The following is an 18,918-nucleotide window of genomic DNA, read 5'->3' on the forward strand; positions in this document are numbered from 1 at the left end:
GATTTTCCTTTTATAGTGTTGTACTGAAGTAAGTGCATATTTTTAAAGAAGTAGTTCCAACCTGTTCTGTAATTTCTGCCTGGTGAGTCAGCCCTCAGACACACACCCAAGTCAGTTTTGGAAGAAAAATTAGATCTAGTAGACCCACTGGGAATGGCTAAACTTTTAATTTTAAAAGGAAGGCTGCAAGAGGATTTTCTGACAGGCTTAGAAATTAGTTTGTTTAGAATTGAGACTTTTTCATAGAATGGTATGTTACAACTAATGCAATTAACTCCATTCCCCTTACACTGATCATCCTGCTTCTGAAAAAGGAAGAGATTTCTCAGACCAATGCAACTTACCATCTTCATCCACTGTAAGGTCCACCACTTCTGCTGCATTCTGTCTCAGTGGCTGTATGACTGTGGAAATTCTACTGCGGTTCCGCTGTTCTTGAGGTCGTGCAGCATGAGAACTAGAGCTTTGTCCCCAGTGTGATCTTGTGTGTCCAAGTGTTGAACGAGACCTTAAAAAAGGTAATACCTTAAGTATTGACCTTAATTTTGCCATTATTAAATTTTTCTCTTCACTATTTGAGAAGCTATTTGAAGTACTTATTATGATTATTATTAGAAAAGCATTTTGTTATGTTGAAATATCCCACAACTTCGCATTCATTAGATGTGCACTTACAAACATTACTGCAGCCTCTACCAGATAACATAATGGCAAATACCCAACAGGTAGAGTTTAAAGGTCTTTAAACCATGTTCCTATGAAATACATACAGGTAACTTAAAAAAAATTCACTGTGAAACCCTACAACCACAGTCAGGCAGCAATTATATCCCATGTTATGTTTAAACTTTGTTAATAGTAAATGAAGAGTCTCCAAATCCTATACTATTCCTATGCAATCTGAAACAGCAGATCTAGGAATGATGACAGAACTGTAAAGACAATAAAAATTTGTAAACATTAATTTCTTTTGCATGTTAACTTGTGACAGAATATTTTCAGAGACTAATTTCTGTATTTTCATTTAAATTTCCAAAATGTCCTAAAAGTGCAGAATCTCTGGACTTTCCTCTCTTGAATATTATTCCCCTCCCCCTCCTCTAAGAACAAACACAGCTTTGTGTAACGCTTAATTAAACTTAAATGAAATGTGGCTTGAGAGGAAATCATAAGCCTGTGTATTGGGTTTGCATGGCAAGGTTTTGGTAGCGGGGGGGCTACAGAGGTTGCTTCTGTGAGAAGCTGCTAGAAGCTTCTCCTATGTCTGATAAAGTCAATGCCACCCGGCTCCAAGTCGGACCTGCCGCTGGCCAAGGCTGAGCCCATCAGCAACAGTGGTAGCGCCTCTGTGATAACCTATTTAAGAAAGAGAAAAGTTACAGGGGAGTAGCAATTGCAGCTGGAGAGAGGAGTGAGAATATGTGAGAGGAACGACTCTGCAGACACCAAGGTCAGTGAAGGAGGAGGGGGAGGAGGTGCTCCAGGCGCCAGAGCAGAGATTCCCCTGCAGCCCATGGTGAAGACCCTGGTGAGGCAGGCTGTCCCCCTGCAGCCCATGGAGGTGAATGGTGGAGCAGATATCCACCTGCAGCTCGTGGAGGTCCTCATGCCCAGAGCAGGTGGATGCCCAAAGGAGGCTGTGACCACATGGGAAGCCCGCGCTGGACCAGGCTCCTGGCAGGACCTGTGGACCCGTGGAGAGAGGAGCCCACGCTGGAGCAGGTTTGCTGGCAGGACTTGAGACCCCATGGGGGACCCATGCTGGAGCAGTCTGTTCCTGAAGGACTGCACCCCATGGAAGGGACCCACGCTGGAGCAGTTCATGAAGAACTGTAGCCCGTGGGAAGGACTCATGTTGGAGAAGTTCATGGAGGATGGTCTCCCGTGGGAGGGACCCCACGCTGGAGCAGGGGAAGAGTGTGAGGAGTCCTCCCCCTGAGGAGGAGGAAGGAGCGGCAGAAGCAACGTGTGATGAACTGACCACAACCTCCATTCCCCATCCCCCTGCGCCGCTGGAGGGAGGAGGTAGAGAATTCGGGAGTAAAGTTAAGCCCAGGAAGAAGGGAGGGGTGGGGGAAGGTGTTTTTAAGATTGGGTTTTACTTCTCATTATCCTACTCTGGTTTGACTAGTAATACGTTAAATTAATTTTTCCCCAAGTCAAGTCTGTTTTGCCCGTGACGGTAATGGCTGAGTGATCTCCCTGTCCTTATCTCGACCCATGAGACTTTTGTTCTATTTTCTCTCCCCTGTCCAGTTGAGGAGGCAGAGTGATAGAGCGGCTTTGGTGGGCACCTGGGGTCCAGCCAGGGTCAACCCACCACAGCCTGTAACCATACCTAAGGAAAGGGATGATTTTATCTCTAATATAATACTTAGCACCCATTCTATTCAATTTAGCCATACAAACCCAAACACTCAAATCAATGATGCTTTGGAGTTTAAGTTAGGAGGATACTGTCCTTAAGGGAAGAATATTTTTACAGTATTGTATTTACCAGTTCACTCTCAAAAACCTTTGACTCTCCAGTATTTACATAAATCAAGTGGCTCTTATTTTCCAATTTGGAAAAACAATGTACTCAGACATCAGAAATTCAGAAGAGGAAAATGTGAAGAAAAGGGAATGACTTCACTAAAAACAAACAAAACCCACTGCACAAATCACCATGGAGCTCAGCTTACATTTCTGTTCTGCCTGTACTCCCTTCACCCCATCTGTGTAACTCACTAACAAAGATCAGTGTATTCTCCTGTAGTGCAAAAAACATGCTTGCTGCAGTCTTCTCAACTGGTTTACACTTCAATTTCACCTCACTAGTCACCGTAATTTAAAGAACAAGTTGGTTCAAAAAGGCACATTTTCTTTACAGTTTGAATTTACATAACATCCAAACTGATTTGTGTGTGCTTTGTGTGTGTCCTACTAATGCTCCAGAACGAAATTTACCTCCCAAGCCCCTTTAAAAAACTTTACTATTACTCTCTGGTGACCCAAGGTGCACTTTAGTAATACAAGAAGATGTTAAGGTCTCACCTCCTACTTCATCTTCCCCGCCCCTTTAGTTAACTAAGAGTTAAGGTTCATGGGAGCACCTTGGGTTTGGTAGTAAAGGAGAGGAGAAATTAGCTGTGGAAGGGTACGCAGGATTGCCAATGAAGTATGGAAGGGTACGCAGCATTGCCAGTGTTTACTTCTCTTACAGAAACTCCAGCTTCATACCAAAACCAGCACAGTACCTACTACATCCATATTTTTCATTTTTCAATGCAAGCTGTAAATTCAACAATAAGAAATGTCTTTGGATTTCTTCTTGCACAAAAGAACAAGCAAACAACATGACAAAGCATCAAACTAGAGACGAAGAGAAAAAAGGCCTAGCATACAACTGTACAGTGAGCTAATAATCTTCAAGAGTTTTTGAATCAGGTATGATTTCAAGCAAAGATGGAGGTGGAAACAAAGGACTACTGAATTGAAACAGTCTTAAAGTTAGAGGTTTGGGTCTTTATTTCCTTGTTATGATTAAATAGGACATTATTCTGAACGACTAATGAATGTTAGGTATATGGTGCTGTGTATATTCAGTCTGTGGCTGAGTCCATGTAATGTCAAAATGACTACGTTAGTCCACCTCTGAAGTATGCATGACCAAATTGTTTAGTCCGTTTAATGCTAAGATGACTCTCAACCAGATCTTAATAGCTCTTTCTTTATCAGAAAAGGACCGTCAGTGAAGGCTTCACAGCATTTTGGTAGATATCGCCTATCTCATCCTCCTACCTATGATTCCAGCTGCTACACTGCTGCTTGAGACTGCAGTTTACATCAAAGATTTACTTTCTCTATGCTTTGAAACTGGCCCTATTTTGATGGAGAAGGGAGGAGGAGGAAATAATCATCAGTACATAACAATTTCTTGATGGAATATGGCGCATCGAGCAAAACGAAGGACACTGAGGAAGAAACTAACACACGGATTTCTGTATGTAATTTTCTCAAACCTGAGACTGTGTGCAACATAAGAAAAAAAGACAAATTTCTGTATGCATGTGACCAAGTGAGGATTCAACATGCTACCAACTGCATCTCACCAGCAACCACTCAGAAAACAAGCAGAAGAGCATTAGCATCTTGATTTCACAAGGCAAATAAAAACCAGACAAATAATTAACCAGCTCTTGTAACAAAAGAACCAACAAAGGGATGTAGTCACGAAGTTTTGCGGTAATTTCTTGGTTTAAATTATGAGTAAGATTTTGGGGTCTGCAATTCTTAGTTGTGGGATAAATTCAAAGAAACTGCAGCTTAACAATTCCCACTGAAAGTGTTTTTCTAGGGACAAATTATTTTCACTGGGTTTAGTAAGTTTCAAAATAGTTTCTTCAGGAGTGAATGAAATTAAGAAAGTGTTTTCCTTGAGCACTCTCCTCCTTACTTCTAGAAGAGCAAAATGAGTGGCTATCCACTGGACAATTTTACATTGATGCTACTGATAAAGTATAGTACGTGTAGTTTAGGATCAAGCACTATGTATTGATTGCTGAGTAATGGTGTCCCATTACTGCCTTTTCCAGAGTCCACTGCCAGTTTTATCAGATGTCGTTACTTTTAGGAAAATAGCAATCATCAGAGTAGGATTTCACTAACAGAGTGGAGGAGGATGACAAGACATAAATGCCGGGGGGGGGGGGGGAGGGAGGTTCTTAAAGCCCATACAATATTGCACTTAAGACAAGAGCCAGCAAAGCTTAAAAGCGAGCACAAAATTGTACTATTTGTTGTCATGACAAGCAAGGCAGGACCTGCAGAGTTACCTAAAAAGTCTGGTTGAAGGCACTGCAGAAAGAAACCTTTTCTCTCACACAGCTCTAGCGCTCTCAAACTTTTTATCTTCTCCCTATTCAGCATTACTACCTTTTTCTTTGAGAGGATTTTCCTTCTTGGAACATTTATTTTCTATGTTCTTTATCCATCCTGCCCACAACACATCAATAATAGTGAAAAGATGATCTCATGTCCACTAGCATGCTCCTGGTTCTACATCACAACAGATGCTTTGCCTCAACATTTTCAACACAAAACTATTTTTTTTGTCTCTAGCTTTTCCAAGTCTAAACACAAATTTTGAGTTTCTAAGGGATCCAGGTGTGTTGTCTGGAGAATGCTGGCTTCCTTCTTTCTTCCAGTAGTTTACTTCTCCCACAAAAAAATTTCATATGACTGAAAGGAGGATTCAGGAAGAGATAGATTAAACAGTTCACCAATTTTCTTTCCTTCTTTCTGATCTTTAGTACTAAACACCCAGTAAGCATGTACGCACACTCAACCATCAGCTGACCTTCAGGTATTAGGAAGTTCATTCATACAAAAAAAGCCCCTGTATTCAAGTGCATCAATTCCTTTCAAAGTAAGGACACCTGTAATTTGTAAATAAATTAAAATATTCCTATTATCTATACATGGCTACTTGCTTAAAAGTATTTTAAAAAAAATAATGCTTTTTATCTTCCATTTAGGAAGGTAGAGACACCAGCTTTAACATGCTTAAATATCCCAACCATAGATTCTTACCACAGCTTTAATTTAGAGCCTACTATTAGATTCATCTTTTATTTACTAAGGTCCAGATGAACACTTCAGAATTTTAAGGTTTTTTTTAAATTGTCAGGTATAAAGTTCCAACTTCCCTGCAGAATGCTTTATATAAAGATAAATGTCGAAGTGACAGCCTCCAGAATTTAGTAAACTTTTTCAAATCTACAATCTTTTTCACTACTATTAATTTGCATTCTGTAAGTCCGTATATTACTATGGGGATATACACTGCTACTCAACTAATAATTGAGTTTTGAAAAAAATAAGAGTCTTAGGTCTAGAGTATTCAGTGTATGTAACAAGCATTAAAAAGCTAGCCTCAGATCTCACAGAAAAAAGCTAGCAGTACTATGAAGTGTCAAAAGAGGTATCATCATTTTTGCATTTCTGATTTGACTTTTTTCTTTTTTTACTTCCATCCAAAAATACACTTTTGCCTTTTAAAAAAAATAGAGTAACATCTCTCATCTATATACAAGTTATAAAGAAGTGACCATTTATTTCACTCTGAACAGTATTCTGAGTTTGGTAAATAACCTTCATAATGTTCAGTTTGCTTACAGTATTTATATTTACAATTTTATACTGAACTATCATTTAGATGTCCCAGAGCTGCCTTTGTTCCTTACATCGTGGTTGGCAAAACTAATATGCTTGAAACACAGGAAAACCTGCATAGGAAATACTCTATGTTCAAAGTATAAAAGACTAGTTTAGAAGTTCCTGACATTTCAGGCTCAAGATTTGAATTTAAGACTCTTCCTCCTCATAGCAAACTTCCTGGAATTGTTTTCTTACCTTTTTTTTTTTTTTTTTTAAAAAAAACATAGAATCATGACTTTTTCCAATACAAAAAACTCAATTATTTCTTTAATCTTCCCAAAAAGTTTTCAGCTGAACATTTTCAGTGATGTCTTTTCTCAACAGTTGAGAGCAAGTACAGTAAATAGTTAAAGAGCAAAATTTCATTTCACCATTCTGTTATGATCTTAAAAAAGATAATCAAATGCCTCTGAGAAGTCTGCATGTTCGAAGGTCTAACAAACCAAACAGGCCAAAAATTTAAATTCACCAGAAAGTGCCCTTAGTTCAATCTCCTTCTCACTTAAGTCACCAGTAAAGACACCACTGACATCAATAAAAAGGGGGGGGGGGGGGGGGGGTGAGGGGGGCGGGGTGCTGCTGCCGTTTTGGCTATAGCATTGCAGAAGGTAAGGGAAGAAGTAATTTTTTCAAGTCTTTTATGGCTACTACACAAACATTTCTTACTGATGCTAGAAAGAGATAAAGCTGTTTATTTTTTAAAAGCATCTTATCTGTCTTTAATCAGGTTTGAATTAATGTTCTATAAGCACAATCACTTTCATCTAGCCTAATTTTTTACCCTTTAAAGCTTTATATGCAAGTTATAAGAGGCTAAAGCATTAACTTGATCTAGCTCAAGTCTTCTCAAGCATACATGTTGTTTCATAAGCTTTAACGACTCTTCTTAACAAACACATTCATGTGGCTAAATCAACTATGTCTAGAAACGTGTTTCTAATCACCTCAAGGCAGAGCATCTGTTGATTCTACAACTTTTGTTTTCTTTTAAACAGAAGGAAACATAAAGAAACATAATGTTGAAGAAATGAATTTTTTACATGTTGATTTCTCTCATCTCTCCCCACTTCCTCTTTGCTATAGATTCAGGCTGCATGTTTTTGTGAGTATGACATCCTTTGTGTGTCAAGAGTTTAACAAAAAATACAGTTAGTTCCAAGTGTTCATGAAATCTACATTATGCACACATTTGTCTTAAACATAAAATTGGTTTGTTCAATGTGATATTTATCATAATAAAAGTGATTTTTGCAGGAAAACTTGTCTGTTATTTCAAATTTAAAATTGCATTAGTAAAAGCACTATCTGACGACAGACGGAATGTTTTCATAATTTACTGCCTACTGTTCCTTTGTCACTATTTTACAAAAAATGGATAGTCATTCTTCGTATTCTACAATTTTGTCTTCATGTTCACAAATATGAAAACATATGTAATAGGCAGGCATCTCCAACAGTCCCATGCACATGACAATTTCAAGTTTTCTTCTTCAAGTAACTCCACTTCTGTCAGATTTTGCAGAATCTATTAATATGGAACAAAACTTCCAGAGAGGAATGGAAGAACAGGAAGGCATACACAGCATCAGCTTCGAAAAAGTAGGATGCTTTCCTGAGAAATGCTCAGCTAATCCCTAGATAGCCAACTCAGCCTAAACTTGCTCCCTCTAGGATCTCACTGTACAGCTTTGCTTCCCCAAAATTCTGCCCAGTCACACTAACTACATCCACCTCAACAATTTCAGATTAGTTGAAATGTCAAGCCTTGGCAAAGCTGTGATTTGGGGTTTTTTGTTTGTTTCTTTCTTTGGGGTTTTGTTGTTGTTTGGGTTTTGTTGTTTGTTTGTTTTTTAAATAAAAAATGCATACTATGCATCCTAGTTAGAATTTCTGCGACATTACCTTATGGGCTTTTAATGATACAGAGCCTTGTGACAAACTTGGAGTCAAGCAAAACTGTATTAATACAAAGAGATGCAAGTCTCACCTGTAGCTTTCACCAACTGTGACAATCTCCACTTCACTATCTGTTGAGGTAACATTTATTTCTTCATTAGCAGTGACCTGGGGAGTGGAGGATGCTTCAATCACCACAACATCTTCATCAATACTTCCTGATGAGGAAAAAGGAAGAAGAAAGTTTGTATACGTCATCTGTCTCAGGAGCTGTCAATGTAAGAGACTATTTTTTTCCTAGACTTAAAATACATATAGGTAGAGAATTTCATGGTTTATGTCAAAACTTCAGGTGCAACTGTCAAATACATGACCTAATTATTAAAGGTACCAATTCTGCTGTAAATATTGAAGTAAAAAAAGGAAGGAGACAGAAGATGGGGGGGAGGGGTAGATATGCAAGCTTACATTCTACTGTGTATTGGAAGCAATTACGGTGAATTTTATTAGCTGTAACACCAATGAAATTGAGTCATTTAATATAAAAACAAAATAAACTTTCAAACTAGCAAAGCAGTGGTGATTTGTTATCATTAACAGCTTTTTTTTTTAAATGTTTTTGTAGGTATTAAAGTCTCAAGGCTAAACAGCGGCAACAGGAGAAAAATGATGCACCAACTAATATATGTTTTTTATTTCTACAACAAAATGAAGACCACAAATCCATCGGGTTTATAAACGTCTTTACATCTACACTTTCAGTGGCACTCACAATCATGTACTAGACAGGGGAAGTTAAAATGAAACTATCCACGGTAAAAAAACAACCACCAAAAACCCACAAAATCACTGTAGAGACAAGTTTTGATAGGAAACAATGTCCACTTCAGGAAGAATGATTAAAGTTCCAGCCTAATACCCAGACACAGGGAAACACTTCTCTACAGCTGTAATACCGACAGTGACAAGTTTGAGCTATCTAGAATACTTAAATTGAGCTATGGATTATTCACTATAGTAATACACTGAGCACAAAAGAACTCACTAAATAAATGAGCTAGATAGCTTAGAAATAGCAAACTACCATTTTGAGATTTGCAAATTTCTTCAAGAAAAGTGCCTGAAGAATTTGGTGTCATTCAAGTCAATACTTACATCCTGTATGGACTGACTGTTCTCATCTGCTCAACCCAATGACAAGGCGGGGCAGACTATCTTCCCCCCCAACAAATATCAACATTTTTATATTTTGAAAAAACAAGCTGCATTACTTATTTTCCAATGGCCTTTGTTTGTTTCTGGTCGTACTTATCACAGAGAAACTGGTGCCTGAAGATGGAAAGAGCGATGCTTCCAAATACTAGTATTCACCAAATTCTCACAATTGGAAGTAATATATGACAAAATTAATTCTCAGAATTTGCATGAAAATTTTGGGAAAAACTGAAAACGTTACAGTGTCTAAAAAACAAAGTCACATGCTAAAATTGAAAATACAGAGAGGCCAGTTACTCAAAGTGAAAGGCAGCTAAAGTCATCATCACATTCAGAAGAACGTAAATGTCATGCTTTTGACGTCTTGCAAATCATGGGCAAATAAGCAACAGCTTCCTTACACAAAACTGTCTTAGCTGCTTCTCAGACAAAACCAGCTAGCCAAGCAGCTGGTGAAAGGTCAGCTAGAAAAAAAAAGTTGGGTGGTTTTTTTTTTTTCTATCTCTGTGCTTCTAAACATGCACTTCTCTGAATTTCAGTAAGTTTGAGAGCACTCCTGGGAGTCCACATGTCCTCAGGCTCAGTATTTACTGAAATTTATGACACATGCAAAAGCAGGAAGATTTAGGCTTAAGTATGATCTCATTACTTCTGAAAATAAACAGCACCTCCTTGAGGACAAAATCATATGCCATGTAATTCCAGTATGCATACCTACTGAAATTCTGACACAAGCTTATCTCATGAAAACCAAAGGAAATTCTCAACTGAATATCTACACAATTCAGATACTCACCTTTGTCATGGTTTGAAAGTTCATTTTACTTAATCCTTTTTTTAAGCAAATCTTTCGTCAAGATGTGATTTTACAGACTACACGAGTCAGACTGTAGAAACCATCAGGACTGTTACAGGATGAACAGGTTTTATGACTTCCAAAACAATAAAGAAAATTGTTAGGAAAATAGTCGAAGTTGCTGTAAGTAGGATATAGCGTAGACATAGTTCAACCGTATGCTATGTCCTACTGCTCATGCTTTCTAATAGCACCCACTCAAGTCAAAACCACAAACTGATTGGGTTTTCATCCCATGAAGTGCTTTCCTATACAAGGAGCCAATTATACACACTTTCTTCAAAATGAAGCAGAAAAACAACTCCTCTAAACTATGTAAATATTTGTAAGGCATTTAGTAAGATTATATTGCTAGGAAAAAAATATGAATGTAAGTTATGATCATACACAACTTTGTACCCCTTTTAAACAAAAAGAGCTTTCACGTAAGTTCTATTAGAAGCACACCAAGGGGAAAAGTACATACATGTGAACTTCGCTTATTTTAAGAACATTGCAGCAGTCTGGAGAACAGTATATACAAATTAGACAATCGGCTAATAAAAACTGGTTTCATTACAGTTATCCGAACAATAAAAAGTCAGCCAAATAGCAAAACTTCAGTAACGTAAGCAACACTGAAGTAATGTTCATAATTCTCATCAAGTAGCTCTTCCATATTCAGACACCAGCCATAGAGCCGGTAGTACTAAGTGGTATGAAAACCTAATCTTTCATTGTCAACAGGATTTACTGTTTCTTCTTTGCCTCTCCTCATACATTACTACAAGGAAGAGAACACAGCTTTTGAAACATCACAAACAAAACCACACCAGTTTATTCTGACTTAGACAAGCTCCTACAAAGCAGAGCAAAGGATAGTGTTAAAACAAAGAAAAGTCTCTGAAACAATCTGTCAAAATGAGGTCTCGGAGGTCAGCCTCCTTGACAGGCTGACAGCAACACAGGGTGCCTGCAGCACATGAGCAGCAACACAGCTACCAAAGAGAGCACCCTGAAACTTCAGGAAGCTCATATATAAGGGATTTATCCTAGCATTAGAGCATTTCATTTACAAAGCGATTAAGAATTAAAACTGTACTGATACCAAAGAACTAGTGAAATTTAAGATGCCTTTTTGAATGTTCTGTAGTACCAAAGAGGGGGGTGGGGGCGTTCACTGCCAAATGCACTTAAAATTCAAGTCTGCTGGTTTGAACTACTCCAAGCCTAATCCTAGCAAAGCCACGATGTTTTGCAGTTCCACATAATGTAACTTCGCAGGTTAAGTTACTGTCTGAAGGTGAACTTTACTGGTATGTCAGTCGGAGTAGTTCAAGTCTGTTGACTTGAATTTTAAGAGTGCACAACCCTATAAAGCAGAAGGAAACTCTCTTCAGTGAAATGACTGACATGCAGGAATAAAACAAATGGATTTTCAGAGGTTTTGCTGTATTGTTTCTAAAAATATTTGCTCAGGAGAATTTTGAGGCACTCGCATGCCTCAAATATTTACCATATATGTAACTCTTCGGAGCCATCTGGTGAATCCCAGGCTACACGTTAGCAGTAAACAGCTGAACACATCTTTAAGGTGTCTACATCTTTAGATCTACATGGGAATATACTTGGTATATATACACATCTGTAAAGTAAATTTCTTAGGAAGGGCATAAAACCAACAGAATTTGATATTACAGTAAGTACCAGTTCTAATGTACTGCACAATTTACAAAACATACCAACACCCAAGGAAAAAAACCACAACAAAACAAATAAAAATCCAAATCCAGAAATATACCAGATGACAAAATACTTGCACATCCTTCTCAGTATTACTTTTCACCCTGCAATCCACTACACAGGATGTTTTATATAGTCCACCATGACAAGGTGTACTTCATTTATTTGCTTTTATGCACGTACCAGTCACTGACCAGTCATCTTCTGTCCGGAATGAACTTCAAGCAAATCTGATCTTACTTAAGTATAAATATGAATACCTTACTCATTGATGTATCATCTAAATGATTGACTCTGTATGAGAACAGCTAAATCTGTAAAACGAGCGTGTTACTATACTAATCCTATACTCCTTCAACGTAATCTCCCTTCACTGGACTGTTGGCAGCAAAATAGTTATGCAGATCTATGAGAGGTATTTTGTACTACTTCCGGCATAATAACTATGGCTATAAAACAAACAGAAAATTATCGTCCTGCAGGTATACACTACTTCTCTCTGTCATCTCCTGAATAACAAAACACAGCAAGCAAATTATACTCTAGTTGGTTGTGACTAAGTTAGCCTTTGGGCTACCACTGAAAGACTCATTCTACATTTTAAATGAGCTGGTTAAAACCAAAACTTCTACTGAAAACTACAGCAAGAATTTTATTAGTTTCCACTGATTACTCACATCCACAAATAATATTTTATAGTGCATGCAAAACACCAAATTTTAGTTTGAAAGTTTTGCATACCCCAACAATTCAGACCCATCAACAGCAGTTAGTAATTAGGTTTTCTACATGACTAATAATCAGTAATATCAGTAACTTCTTTACAGAAGCTTCCCCCCTCTCTTTTAAAAGCCTGATTTATGATAGAAACCTAGTGCTCAGCCAACTTAAGGGAAGGGATAAACTACACTGGCTTGAATCCAAATCTGAACATGCTTAAAATGATAATCAGCCCTTAAAAAACAAAACACTCCCTCCTCCAGTCCCTACATCACGAAGACAGTAGATCTGTCAGATTAAAGTACTTTATTAAGCAGAATATAACTTTTAAAATAATAATACCATGTAGTCCAATATCTAGATCCGTAAATGAGGATATCTTTCCCCCAGAAAGTTGTAAGATTATTTCAGAACTATAACTGCTAGGTGCTGTTGACAGACCACATGCATTTCTGAGAAGCAAGTTTTAGAATCAAGTATTTTAATAATCCAGAAGTTATAAACAAGAGGCTAAGCTTTGCACAGTATAACGTGTATAATTATACATATTATACAGAGTATAATTGTATATATTATACTATTACTTAATTCTGAAAGATCATGACATAACTCAGAGATTAATCAATCATCATCAACACAAGTACCCCACCAAGGACATAAATAACATTGGTATAGTATCCAGTTTGACTGTTTGGCTGATTGTTGCCTTTCCTGGAGGGTGTTTTACATCTATTTTGCAATTAACATGGGGTTTAACTAGTTTAAATATTACATGTAAGATAGTGAAGGAGTTTTACAATACACAATTTTAAATGAGACAGTCTGACCAAGCCATCAGTGAAAACAGAAGACATTTAAAATAAGCAGTCAAGTTCCAGTGACAGAGATCACTTATTTTGAGTTCCAAGCTTTCACTGGATCAGACCAAGGGCCTGCTGAGGCCCACATTCTCTCTGCCAGCTGCAGCAGGCAAAACTATGCGGTCAGAGTAGAAAATCCAGGCTACAACCTTTAACTGAAACCTCTCAAACCACCCAGCATCCACAACAATGTTACAGATGTCAGAGCGCGCCTTCTTGTCTAGTCATTGCTCACGGACAGCTGTCAGTAAGTCAGTCTAATCCATTTTTGAACTTGCTGGTACTATGGGCCTCTACAGCACCTTGTGCTGGTGAGTTCAAGACAATTACCTGGATAGTAATTCAACTTGAAATGGATAAAATAGTAATATCCTACTAGTGTTAATGAGTACTCCCTTCTTCAACTTTCAAACTTCTTGAACTAGGTGTGACCGGTACCCCCTGCTCCTGACCTCTGGTAATATGGTTAGCATAACTAACACCATTTTATGAGGCAAACAGCCATTCTCTGTGACCGAGCGGGCCATGTATTCGTTCCTTTTCCCCTCATTCTCAGGCTCTGAAGGTCCTGTGAATCAAGTAGACAAACCAAACAGATTTTTTTCTTCTCCCTATCAGCCTCAAGATTCCTGGGCGCCAGGACAATTACTCCCTTCCTTGCCGGCCTTGAAGGTCCCAGGCACCCGGCCAACCAGGTGTTGTTGATGACCCTGTCACAGAACAGGGAAGCGTAACAGCACACAGAGCACTGTCTATAAAATCAAGCAGTTGCAAGTCCTAAGCAGGAACCTGCACAAGAACTGCTGCTGGACAGTGAGAACTGCAACCCCCCTGGGGCCAGGGATGCCCCCACCATCACCTGCTTCCTCCGCTTCCTCTGAGGATTAAGTGAGTGACTCATATTCTTTTATATGATTTTCAAGTCTAGATTATAACAATATAACAATCATTATATTGATAGCACAAACCACATATTAAGATTTGACCTGATGGACTGAGGTTCCAGGTGATTACAAATTATAAGTTAAGTTGTACTATAAATTCTGTATTACGCTACTTCTAGATTATACTATATTGATTCTGCTTGTAGAAATCCTGTGCCATTCTAATCATAAATTCTGTGCTATACTAATCATAATATCCTGCTAAGAAAATAAAGCTTTAATTGTAACTACGATTTAGTGCCGTCACCATTCTGCCACAGATCCCTAAAAGAACCTGCCAATCCCCTTAGTGTTTGGTGACACTAGGTTAGAAGACGACAGTTTTTCTGTACCTGATACTTATTCGGAATATACTTTCCAATGGCTGTGCATGATGGGAGAAATTTTCAAAAACACACAAATTGCTTAAGAGTCTGCACCCTCGTGGAAAAGACAGTCAACAACCGCAATTTAGGGGATCTTGTCCAACTGTGAGCCATGCTAATATATGGGCTAATCCAAAACTCTACTGACTGTTCTTAACCAAGCACATAAATCTTAGTCCTATCAGCAATGCTACAGCAAGCCATTTCTAGAAGTAGCATCTTTTCAGCACAGAAAGCTGCAGCAGCTACAGGGAAGTGCTGAAGTGAATTCCACGCTAACTTTTATTACTGTAGCTATTTAAAGCTCCGATTCACAGTAGAGAGATATAACAACAATGGTTAATGTTGACTGCTCACAAAGCCAGGTGCTTCTTTCTTCACCACTTCCCAGTTCTTCCCCAACCCCTCTCTAGTAAGGGGCACAGTAGAAAGGATATGTATTCACCTCCTTGTCCACTAATGCTATTGAGATAAAAGCTTGGAATTATGAGCTGCATCAGTTACTGTGAGAAAAGGAGCGCATACTGTAGTTTTAGGAGTGATTAAGTAACTGAAAAATAATTGACTCTAAAAACAGGCAGCTCATTTCCACTTAATACATGTTTACCTCGAACCTGTTAAAATAATCTGAACGTGAAGTGGTGTATGTTTAACATTTTCACCAGCCTCTAGCTTTTAAAGTATCGGATGTCTATATTCAACATTTTTGGGAGACAGACAACAAACATGTTAGAGGAATTAAGAGGACAGTAGTGAATAAACTCAGTCTTACCATTCTAAGCAGCTTTGAACAAAAACTGGAGCAGCTTCTCATCAGCATTACATTCTAAGGAAAGAGGCAAGGCCTGTCTAGCACTAGCTGCTCAAAAATATAAAGTAACATGTCAGACCCTGAAGGAATTTTAAGTGCTATTAGGTGAACAATTTATGACAACGCAAAATTCTACCCAGCTTTTTTTATAACACTTTCCCATTTCCCAGGGTTCAGCTTTACTGCCAAATCAGAATATGTGAGGCTAAAAACTTGTTCCAATTTTAGCTTTTGCTAGATTTCCCTCCACAGATTGGCTGTCTCCAAATGGCACCCCCAGCCCTTTACATCCAAGCTGAAAATCAAATATCTGTACAAGCACATCAGAAAATTTGCATTACAACGTTACAGAGATTCAATTACAGTAAAAGTTGAAATTTTGCCACCTTTGACAAGGAAAGTCAAGGGGATTATCTCTATAGATGTGTATACGGGTCCTCCAAGGGTTAGAGAAAAGTTTCTGAGCTACCTAAACAAAACACAGAATCAAAATTTGCGTTTCACAGCAAAAATGTTGCTGCTTGCGGTCATTTTAACTGTAAGCCCAGTATTTCAATTAAAACCAACTGATCAATATTCAGATTAGAATATACACCCCTGAAAGCACTTGCACCTTCAACTGTAACTGTATCATTAAACTACACATAGTTGTTTTTACATTGTCTTTATGCCCCCAACTCTCCTCTGTCTCCTGAATGAGCTTCATCTGGTCATCCCAGATTTAATGAGGACAACTGCCTTTTATGGCAAACAGTTGGTAAAACAATATAATCTATTCCCAGGTGTCAGGATTTCGTACTTGTTCAACACTCTCCTGCTCCCAAAGCACAAAGTACTACCAGAAGAATAGCTGAAGCCCGGATAGAAAAGTACAAGGAAGAAAAACCCTATATAGTGGTGTTTGGGGTTTTTTTGGTAAAGGTTTTGTAAAAGATTTTGTCAAAAAAACAAACAAAAAACCCACACAGATCTCCATTCATGTAATTTTCCAAAAATAGCCAAGTTAGTTTTATTAACTACAAGAACTAACCTACTAAACACTTACTCGGTTAAAAAGATCGGTTATTTTAGTTTCTTGCAATATCAGAAAGAAGCATTTTCCAGAACAGTATACACTAATTTACTGGTTCTTTAAATGCACTGTATCTTTAGATAAACATCTGTGCTGGTTTTGGCTGGGACAGAGTTAATTTTCTTCATAGCAGCTAGTATGGGGCTATGTTTTGGATTTATGCTGAAAACAGTGTTGATAATACAGGGATGTTTTCCTTATTGCTGAGCAGTGCTTACACAGAGTCAAGGCCTTTTCTGCTTCTCACCCCACCCCACCAGCGAGGAGGCTGGGGGTGCACAAGAAGTTGGGAGGGGACACAGCCGGGACAGCTGACCCCAACTGACCAAAGGGATATCCCATACCATAGGATGTCACGCTCAGCATATAAAGCTGGGGGAAGAAGGAGGAAGGGGGAACGTTCAGAGTTATAGCATTTGTCTTCCCAAGTAACAGTTACGTGTGATGGAGCCCTGCTTTCCTGGAGATGGCTGAACACCTGCCTGCCGATGGGATGTAGTGAATGAATTCCTTGTTTTGCTTTGCTTGCGTGCGTGGCTTTTGCTTTACCTATTAAACTGTCTTATCTCAACCCACAAGTTTTCTCACTTTTGCTCTTCTGATTCTCTCCCCCATCCCATCGGGTGAGGGGGGAGTGAGCGAGCAGCTGTGTGGTGCCTGGTTGCCAGCAGGGGTTAAACCATGACAACATCAACATTCCAAGGAAAGAAATACTTTGTGACACATCCTTAATATAAATTGCTATTAAGTAGGCTACAAGACTAATCACATCACTTTGATGCTTGCTTATTAAAAATTCAGTTATTACCGTATGTTTTTAAATTGTATTTTCTTTTCTGATTATTATTATTCTCCTCCTTTCTTAAGTTTATCCTCTAGTACTTTTACATATATGCTGCAGGCCTCATATTCTTAGCGGAAGTTCTTTGTCCTTCAGTATATTCTGTAATTTCAGCAGATGCATACATAACCTTCACATGCCAATCTAGAGCAAAAAAATTCTTCCTTAACAGGCTAGCGTAGCATTACTAGCAATACAACCCTTTCCTCGTATAGAAACGCCACCATGCCTGCCTACTATACAGAGAAGTTGCATAGCTATTTTTCCACCTGGCCCCATTTCTGTCCCAATTAACTCAATAACTAGAAATGCCTTATATAACAGCAGAAAGCTACAGAAAGTGTTAATCACACTTTTATCTTACTAAAAATAGGACACTTTTATACAGGAAGTCTGCTCAACTTCCCATTTTATCTGCAAAGTAAATAAAGTGCTCAAAACCTTCCCATCAATACATATTTCCACTGGAAAAATACCCCATAGTATTCACACATAAGCCAGAATTACTTCTCAACTCACTGCAAGTGTTAGTCCTGAAGTACAGCCACCATAATACACATTCTTTAAAGCATACCTTATTTTAGTTACAACTGATGTCAGTATTTTAATCTAAAATTAACTGGTGCAGAGCTAATTGATTTTTCATTCAGGACACGAGAATAAACATAATTTCGTAGATGAATTAAGTGTGCTTTTCAAGTAGTATAAAAATTAAGCCATTGGACAATGCACTTTTCCACATAACTAGATGAAACAAATTGCAAGTTCCAGTCTTCCTACCATCAAAATAACATCACACTGAATCACTGAATTATCAGAAGTTACCTGAACAGCTTGAATATTCACTGACCATTACATCAATTTTTAAAGAGATCTCTCTCCAAAAAAGATTCTTTTGAAATGCCTATGGAAAGCCTCACTATCAAAATACTTGCCCTACACTTTAAGGGAAATAAAAGCACACAACTGGTATTAATTGAATTTGTGTTAAAAAAGGGCAGTAGATTTTAACAGTTAAAGTGGACTAAAAGAAAAATTAATTGAAAATTCTCTTTAAGTACATTTATCATGGTTAGAAATAGATGGTTGCCTAACAAGCCATAACCTACATTTTCTCATCCATATACCAGTTTGACCATTGCATGGTGCTTTGTGTGGAGAGAGAGTTCTTAATGGTCCTACATCATTTTACAGTTACATAAAACTCCATCCTCTCTGAAAATGAGGAGAAACTATTAACTTGGAAACAGAAGTGTTAACACAGTAGTTTCCCAAATTGGTTTTTAATATGAATGTATACATATCCCCATACATTATTTACAAATCATACCCTTCAATATGCTTGAACATGCATGTCAAATGTAACTTTTTTAGGCTTAAAAAATTACATTTCTGTCCCCACAAATATGCATGAA

The 18,918-nt window shown here is 38.1% G+C and overlaps 1 protein-coding gene across 3 annotated transcripts in view; it reads right to left on the reverse strand.

The window, feature by feature from the left end:
• Nucleotides 1–18,918, reverse strand: part of RNF111 (ring finger protein 111) — a 54,894-nt gene that overhangs the window by 22,838 nt on the left and 13,138 nt on the right. For all 3 annotated transcript variants that reach the window (XM_050903105.1, XM_050903104.1, XM_050903103.1), the window contains exons 3-4: nucleotides 8,189–8,315; nucleotides 345–508 (exon numbers count right to left, since the gene is read on the reverse strand). In XM_050903105.1, coding sequence (XP_050759062.1) covers nucleotides 345–508; nucleotides 8,189–8,315 — 291 coding nt within the window. The remainder of the gene's footprint in view (nucleotides 1–344; nucleotides 509–8,188; nucleotides 8,316–18,918) is intronic.

This window comes from Gymnogyps californianus, chromosome 11, assembly GCF_018139145.2.
Source record: "Gymnogyps californianus isolate 813 chromosome 11, ASM1813914v2, whole genome shotgun sequence".
Taxonomy (NCBI): domain Eukaryota; kingdom Metazoa; phylum Chordata; class Aves; order Accipitriformes; family Cathartidae; genus Gymnogyps; species Gymnogyps californianus.